The sequence below is a fragment of the Uloborus diversus genome, chromosome 10 (genome assembly GCF_026930045.1).
Source record: "Uloborus diversus isolate 005 chromosome 10, Udiv.v.3.1, whole genome shotgun sequence".
NCBI classification, from domain to species: Eukaryota; Metazoa; Arthropoda; class Arachnida; order Araneae; family Uloboridae; genus Uloborus; species Uloborus diversus.
Window position 1 is genome coordinate 18,913,229 of NC_072740.1, and position 8,303 is coordinate 18,921,531.

Genomic DNA, 8,303 nt, shown 5'->3' on the forward strand with positions numbered 1-8,303 from the left:
AAACAAAAAGAATTTTCTCAAATATGCACGATATTTCTTGTTAACACTAACTTCTGTTTAGCGTCCTTCAACATTGCGTTGCTTCAGTAAATACCGGTGATGTAAGAAGCGCTTCCAAAAAAACTGCATTAATTTTCTCAAACCACTTGCTGAATATTTTCAATTGCATTATTAAACGATGAATGAATATTTGAAAAAAAGCGATTGTAAATTTTCCACAAATAATAATAAAAACGAGCTAATGTGTGCCTCACATAACTTCCTTTTACTTCAATTTAATGTCATTTTCCCATTATTGGTAATTTTAATGTGATTCAATGGTTTATTCTCTAAATATCACCAACAGTGGCCAAATTAAAACCAGATTTAAAAAAAAAAAATCACCAAATTTGTCACCAAGTTGGCGATAAAACTTGGCGACCAAAAGACTGGCGATATATCGCCAAGTGTCCGCCAAATTGTAACACCACTTGAGATTACATGAAACTAACAATGATTTCCCCCCAAAATGGGGCAAAAGACCCCCTTAGAAACACCCGAATGCAACCAAAAGGGGAGGTGCACAACTAGACCCCACTAGGAGTCTACGTACCAAATTTCAACTTTCTAGGACATACCGTTCTTGAGTTATGCGACATACATACGCACATACAAACGTACATACAAACGTCACGAGAAAACTCGTTGTAATTAACTCGGGAATCGTCAAAATGGATATTTCGCGTGTCTATACGTTCTTAGGCACTTATCCACGTGTGGTCAAGTCGAAAAAAAAATCTCAACATTCATTCGGGGGTGAGCAAAATGGAAATTAAGGTCGATTTTTTAGTGAACATTTTTTCGCGAATACAATACTTCTTTTTTTGTAAAAGGAAGTAAAAATAAAAACGGCATAATCAGGATTTCGTAAGTAAATTGTTTTTAATGCTTAGCTAAAAGGCTACCTTTGTCCAGAAAGGATGAACGAGAAAATCAACGTTTTCCAAGCAAAAATTGAGAAAATGATGCCATTACTTAAAACTCATATTTCGCTATTGAAATCGACACCCAATATTTAAATCCTGTAGTTGACACGTATGATTTCGCCTAATAGTTAAAAGATTTGGCAACGTCTTTTTCTGAACTCACAAATTACTCATATTTCCCGAAAGTCTTTCATAGTATTTTATAGAATATGTGTTAATTGTGATACAATTGGATTTGGTAATAACAATCGAATATATTTCAAACGCTAGATAGTTGAAGTCATTTTCGTACTCTGCTGTTTTACTTTCTTGTTGTAATAATTGTAACCGATGCAATCTAGCGTTAATCTACTAATTCAGGAACTTAGAGTTGCACTAAGAAAAAGAGTCCTTTGTAGCCGGCTAACTACGAGCATGCAATTTGATTCTTAAAGGTTCGTTGACAGTGCTGTAGTATTATGCATTTGAACAGCAGCTGGGCTAACGAAATCGAAGTGGCGACTTTTACTTATTGTCAGTTCAAAATGCATAGTTGTAATGAAGTGACGAGGAATTTTCCACCTCGGATTTCTTAGAAGATAGTTTTTGAAATGGCACGGATAGCAAAGAATTAATTTAAATGAGTGTGGTCTTTAAAAAGTTGTAAATTACTATTTCCCTTAAATTTCGGCTATCGTCAATGAGTGATACAGCCAGTCTGAAATGCATCTCGGCAATCGTTAGTCGGCTCATGGAGATCGGCAATCGGCTCATGTTTTTAAACCTAATAATCCATTTCAACGGACACCTATAGACCTATGAAATGTATTTATCACAATAATGTAAAAACAGAAAAGTAAATGCTTCCGTATGTTTTTGAAGTGAGCCCTTTTTTGCGAGGGCTTTGAAATTCTGATCCGAAAGCTTTTGTGTGACGGAAGTGACGTAGTTGTTTTTGTGTGACGAAAAGTCGTTACACGCGCTTTTCTTGCTTTCTTTCTTGCTCGTTGTCCATACGTTCAGTTGGCGTGGCGGTCATTGAGTACAGTTGTTGGTTATCAAAAGAGCATCCGTTGAAACGTGTGTATAATCAACGCATTTCCAGTTTTTTTTAAGTGTTATCGCTGTTTGCAATCGTATCTTTTTCATTAACTTATACAATTTTGTTGGGAATATGGCTGGAACGTCTTGGCAGGGACTCGATCCGGGATCCTACGGGTTCGAAGCTTAGCGTTCTGCCGATTGAGCCACTGCGATTGTCAGTCAGATTGCGTTGTGCGGAAATTTTAGTATGTATACGAAAACCGCGTTGAAGAAGACTGGTGGCTAAACTTCAGACGTGTAGTTTGATGTTTCAATTAATAAAAGGAAATGATTTGATTCGTTCACATTTAAAACAAGTTAGGTATGAAAATTCGGTTCTTAACCAGTAATATTTCCCGAGGAGCTATTATTTATTTAAAAAATATATCTACCATGCTAGATTTCCTGAAAATGCGTTTTACTCAACTTTTCATCAGTTATTTTAACGACATAGCTTCTAGCGACTATAGTTAAGTGCATTTACACGTACTTGAAAGAAATCTAGATCTAAGGCGCTCTTGGAACTAAAATAGAGGATAGGTCGGCCTGTCCCCTGGAGGGGTTTTAGGACGAGTCACTGGTTCATCGCGTTCGCCAAATTGACAGGCAATACAACACTTTCCCAACTTCAGTGCTTTTCTGTAAGACAAAAGTTTCACTTCTATCATGTATTTTAGCGACAAACAATTTTTTTTTTCTACATTTATTTCATTGAGAGTCTTTGCGAAAAGTAGGCGCAGTATGGAATAGCGAACTTAAGCGAGGTATTAAGCAATTTCTATAAAAGATTGCATGAAACCGGACGGATCGTCGGCAAAATAATTTTGCTAGTTGTAATAGAACTAAGACGGATTTTTTTTTTTCTATTTGGAGATGTGTTATATAGTGATCCACTGTTGGGGGGCTTCAGCTTTTCGCTGGTTTTTGAAATAGTTTGATATTTTCTATTTAAAGTAATTGTAAACTATTAAACCGTAATTTTTAAAAACCCAAAAGTATTCATATATGCAGCGGTAGCTGAATGCTTGTTTGAATGTAAAATCGATTCCATGCAATACGGGAGCAGAACCGTAGCTAACGCGTCACTGTGAGGTAGAAAATTGGGCAAAACAGGATATCATTCTTTGCTATTACCATATTTGTTATGCAATTTTAGTATGTTATAGATTCTGAAAAAAATAGTTTTGATGGTTTAAACGGTTCAAAGTTAGGTCAGAATGATGACGGGACAACAACAGGGCTTTCAGCCGAGGATTTGGTTGTAGAAGTGAGTTTTATTTTCTACTAAAAGTGGAGAAGAAAAAAAGACGAGAGAGATAGAAAGAGAAGTCGGAGAGAGGAAAATACAGCAAAAGGAAGAAATTACTCGACAAAATTATCTAAAGCTTCAAGTAGAATTTCAAAAGAGATGGAAAACAGTGCTCAAGAGGGTGAAAGTTGGAACAATCAAATATGATAACGCTACTTTTCTATACCAACGAAATTTCCATTCTATGTTCCCTAAATAGGAATGTATCGTGTCAGAACAGTTTCAAATTTCGTCCACACATGATATAATTTTTAAAAGTATACTTTTCTCTTCTTTTTTTTTTTTTTTTTGCTTTCGAAATAATATAAGTAATTTAAATTAAATTACAGCGCTATGTAGATATTTTTTGGTGGGATTTTAAAATCATTTGTTTTGATTTTAAAACCATTTACCCTATTCCGTTATAGCAGTGATGAGACAGAACTCGTAGTATGACACAAAATTTCTAACACGTGTTATAAAAGTACACAAATGAGGCTGTGAGAAGCAAAGTGATGTAAGTGAACTTTTTCAAAGATAGCGTCCTAGGTAGGCTTTCATTGATTTCTTTAAAATCATGCTGTACAACAGCACCTACCAGGGCTACTAATACTATCTCTTGCCCCAAGACAGAGAGATTCCCCGACTATTTGCTCTGGTTATCTTCAAATTTTAATTTTGCCACTTACATCCCTTTGCTTCTCATTGCCTCAAACAACATGTTTTGCACAAATTTAAATTTTAATGTAATCAATGCAAAATAGACTTTCTAATACATACAAAAATTACTTCTTCTCATCACATCTTTATTCATAGATATATTCAACATGCGAACTGTTTCGCTCCAACCTTCCCAGCAAAAGGTATCAATAATTTTGTATCATGAAAAATTCATCAGTTAAATTTACTTACTATTTGTTGCAGCTTTTACTTGTGCAATTTGTGGGTTTTAGTTTCTGCCATTTAGTATATTTTTGAATACTGCGTAGAGTTTAAATTAAGATAGATGTCTTTTAAAATGATATACTAAAGTTAAAAGTTAAAGAAAACCATAAGTTTATAAACGAAAACATCAATAATATTGAAATTGGCTCTCTTTTGTGTTTGGCAATGAAGTAATGTCCCATTTTACTCGTAGTTCAAGAGATGTTTAATGAGAACAACTGCCAAATTTACACATTTCATATTATTCATTAAGATATTAAAATATCGGCTGATTCTTAAAATAATAATATTTTAAAGAACAGTTTTATTTTCAGTTGAGAAGTAAGATTTGAAAGAGTTATGCATAAAAAGTTTAACCACATTAACATTTTAAGTCCTGAGTGTTTTGGGAAATTTTTCTGTTTTTTATATAACTTGTTCTATAAGTTTAATACACTATGTATATTTTTTAAGAGCTGAAAAGTATCTCCTACTTCATTGTTTTGTTGAATTTCATTGCAAAAATTCTTGATACTACAGATAATGGGCAGACAACTCATCTTATGTTTGCAGACCGATAAAAGGAGATAACGTACGTTACTCTGAGAGATATTCATTCTTAAATGTAAAGATGTTTTTGTGCAATTTCATGAATTGTCTCCTAATCTTTAGGAAATGGCTTTTTCATTCATGTATGAGCAAATACGGTATATACTTACATAAATGGTGGAAATAACGGAAACACGCCTTTTAGGCATGAAGCGCACCAGTTCTGTAGTATTAAAAGTAAAAATGACAAAACTAGAGCTTCAATTAAATAGGGAGGAAACTACACTGTTACTTACGTAAACTTGCAGAAATGAGTTAAATTTATTCTACTTATTAGTGTTAGTAGCGAAAACTACAACGGCAGCTGTTTCAACCGAAGATCTGCAAACAATGATTATGTTTGCTTTAGTGGCAGTAGGTATGTTGTTCAAAACTTTACTGGAATTCTTGAAGTGATTTAGCTTTCTCAAGAATCATCAACAGCTTAATATACTGAAATTACTAGTTGAGAAACAATGAGCTTCACTCTTCTCAATTATTTTCATTCTGCATTTTAAAATGGATGTTGATACTTCATATTTGAAAATTTCTGAAATTGCAGATGATGCTTTATGATGAGATAGAAAAGTTGAAACTCCTGTAACTGATTTAATGTTTCTAAATGTACTTGTAAATATATTTTTTGCGTAAGAGTTATAGTTAAATCATACAAATTACATGAAAATCATTTGACCGTCTGCTATCATATTTTTTGATTGCTCGACCACTTCCGGTATCACTGACCTTATGAAATGTAACTGCTTTTTGTTGTTTAAAATTTAGAGGGAAAAAATCCACAAGATAGTTGCGAAGTAGGTTCTGCTAATAATTTATAACGAACTAGTAAATTTTGTAATTGAGTGTTTTCATTAAAATGTTTTTTTTATCAATGCCATCTTGCTTTTAAATAATGAAAATTCTCACATTTCATTACATTACCTAATTTATAATACGACGAAATTCATAAGGCATGAATTTCAATTTTCTGAAGATGGTTAATTATTTCTTAATCATGATTTCATAATTTAATAATATATGTTCCGTAAAGTAGTGGGTCTATGTAGTCATTTAACTTGATGACGAAATTGCATTTCGCGTTTGAAAACTACGAAGCTTCATTTGCTTAAATAAGAAGCTTATTATTATTTTTTTTTTTTTACATTTGATAAGCACAAGCGTAGCTTTTATTTCCTTAAAAATGAAACTTTTTGAAAACATCACTTATATTTCAATATATTAGAAACGTAATTTTGTTATACATAATATTTTAATCAAGCGTTGTACTAGACATTAAAGGACATTAGACTTATACCTTGAAAACAGAAAAAAAAACAAGATGCATATTGCTAATGTAAATAATCCATGTTTTGTTTCTTTCGTATATATTTCTTTAATTTTTTTTTTTTTCATATTTTTTCCGTTATGCTATATTTTGAATAATACTAAAAGTTTTAATGTAAGCATGAAAAGTATATTTTTACATTTTTACAACTCTGTATTTAGATCCTTGAAGTTGTCTTAAGTTTTTGTTGTCACGAAACTAAAGCAATGTTCAATCAATAGCACATTACTTTTTAAATAATTTTGTTACTGAAAAAAGAACAGCAATATTTTTTTGAGAAACAAATGCTGAGCGTCAGAAATTCAGTTTAACAGAAGAGAAAGCATGTATTATTTCAGAAAAAGTTCTGTGAGCAAGGAATAGGTTCATTAGACAAAATGTTAACAGAATCAATAAGTAAAATACATAACAAATTAAAAACCTAATTTCAAAAGAAATGATTTCAAAAAGGAAAGAATTGAAATACAGTAAAAATGAAGTGATTAGAGGAAAATTTCATGGAAGAATTAAAATATGATTGGGGAAAAACATGTTCTCAGAAATACTTGATTTTTTTTTCTTTCTTTCTTTCTTTTTTGTTTTTTTTTTTTTTTTTGAAAAATCACTTTTTGCTGAAACTTTTGAGTAAATAACAGTTTGCACTTTAATTCACAGAAATAAATTAATATTTTCGAGGCAAAAAAAGTCAAAACAAAATTAAATAAAATAAACTGGTGTTTGAGGAATTAATGTTTCTAGTAATTATAAAGTGTATTACATGTGCTATTTTCGTAGTTAAAAAATTGCATGTTAGCAAACATATTTCAAGATTTGCTACAATTAAGGAGTCGATTAATATTACAATTTTGATTGTATGAAATATAAAAATTATGTGGAAGTTGAAGGAACAAGTGCCGTGATTTTTTTTTCCGACAGCAAAACAGTAAATGTTCTTTTTTATTTTAATTGTGGGTTTTAATATTTGGATTTTGGTTGTCAGAAACGCATAGCTATAATGAAAGAGTGAAAAAAAATGTTCAGAATTTATTGAAGTTAGGGGGGGGGGAGATAAAATGTGATCCAATATTTGAAAACAAAACATTTGATTGCATTAAAAAAACGAAACCTTTCAATTGGACTTTTACAAACGAAAAAGTAATAGCACATACCGCAAAACAATGACAAGCCGCAACGGAAAATCCGATTGCCAGAGGAACTGATCCTTGAACATCTAGCCGATTTTCATCGCAGACAGCGAAGACGGTGAGCACCAGGATGAAAGTGATGCAAAATTCAACACCAGCGCCTTGAACTGAGTTGAGCCCAGAATGAACTTGCGTCGAACCAAGAGTTCCTCGCTGGGCTTCGGGGGTCAAGCCTTTTAGGACAGCAGCCCCTGCAACAGCTCCTGTACATTGCCCCACAATGTAAAGTACAGATCGGAGAACTGTGCACCGTCCAGTTACCATCATGGCGCAAGTGACAGCTGGATTTATGTGACCTCCGCTGACCCCTCCAATGCATTGGGCTACAGTGGCTACTGTAACACCAAAGGCTAAAGATATCTGAACAATAGTTGGGGAATACGTTTCGTCCCAGCCAGCAACACAGGAACCGCATCCTACTAGTACCAGAATTGCCGTACCCAAAAACTCGGCAAACACTGCTTTTGTAAGTTGGTTCATATATGCCAACTCTTCGATGCCACAAAATGTGCGAATCTCTCGTGTGCGGCCCATAGTTCAGGAGGTAATAATGGGCTGACCTGACGCTAGGCAAAGTTCGAGCGATGTGATCCTCCGCTCAGAAAATCTTCTGATAAGATGAGAGAGAGAGAGAGAGTAAAAGAGAATAACTACTGAAATCCGACGCGCAGGTCACTCCCGAACTGTGGGAAATTGCTCCAATCAGAGGCGAGAGCGGAGTTTTCGTTTGTTAAACTACTTGTTTCTGCGTTTCTTTGAGCTAGCAAGCCGGAATTTTCTACGATCATTGTGAGCAGCTTCAAATAACGTTAACGAGAAAAAATTGTTCAAAAATCACATGTTATTTGTATAGAAAGAGACATTAAACGAATAAATATTGGCAAATATTTAAGGTTTATAATAGTAGACTTTATTTTTAAATTCAGTTCACTAGATATTCTGGATGAAAA

The 8,303-nt window shown here is 33.3% G+C and overlaps 1 protein-coding gene across 1 annotated transcript in view; it reads right to left on the reverse strand.

Annotated features, from left to right (window-relative positions):
• LOC129231211 (aquaporin AQPAe.a-like) overlaps positions 1-7,965 on the reverse strand; it is a 49,692-nt gene extending 41,727 nt beyond the window's left edge. The window contains exon 1 of the mRNA XM_054865467.1: positions 7,318-7,965. Coding sequence (XP_054721442.1) covers positions 7,318-7,887 — 570 coding nt within the window. The 5' untranslated portion in view covers positions 7,888-7,965. The remainder of the gene's footprint in view (positions 1-7,317) is intronic.
• Positions 7,966-8,303: the final 338 nt, after the last annotated feature.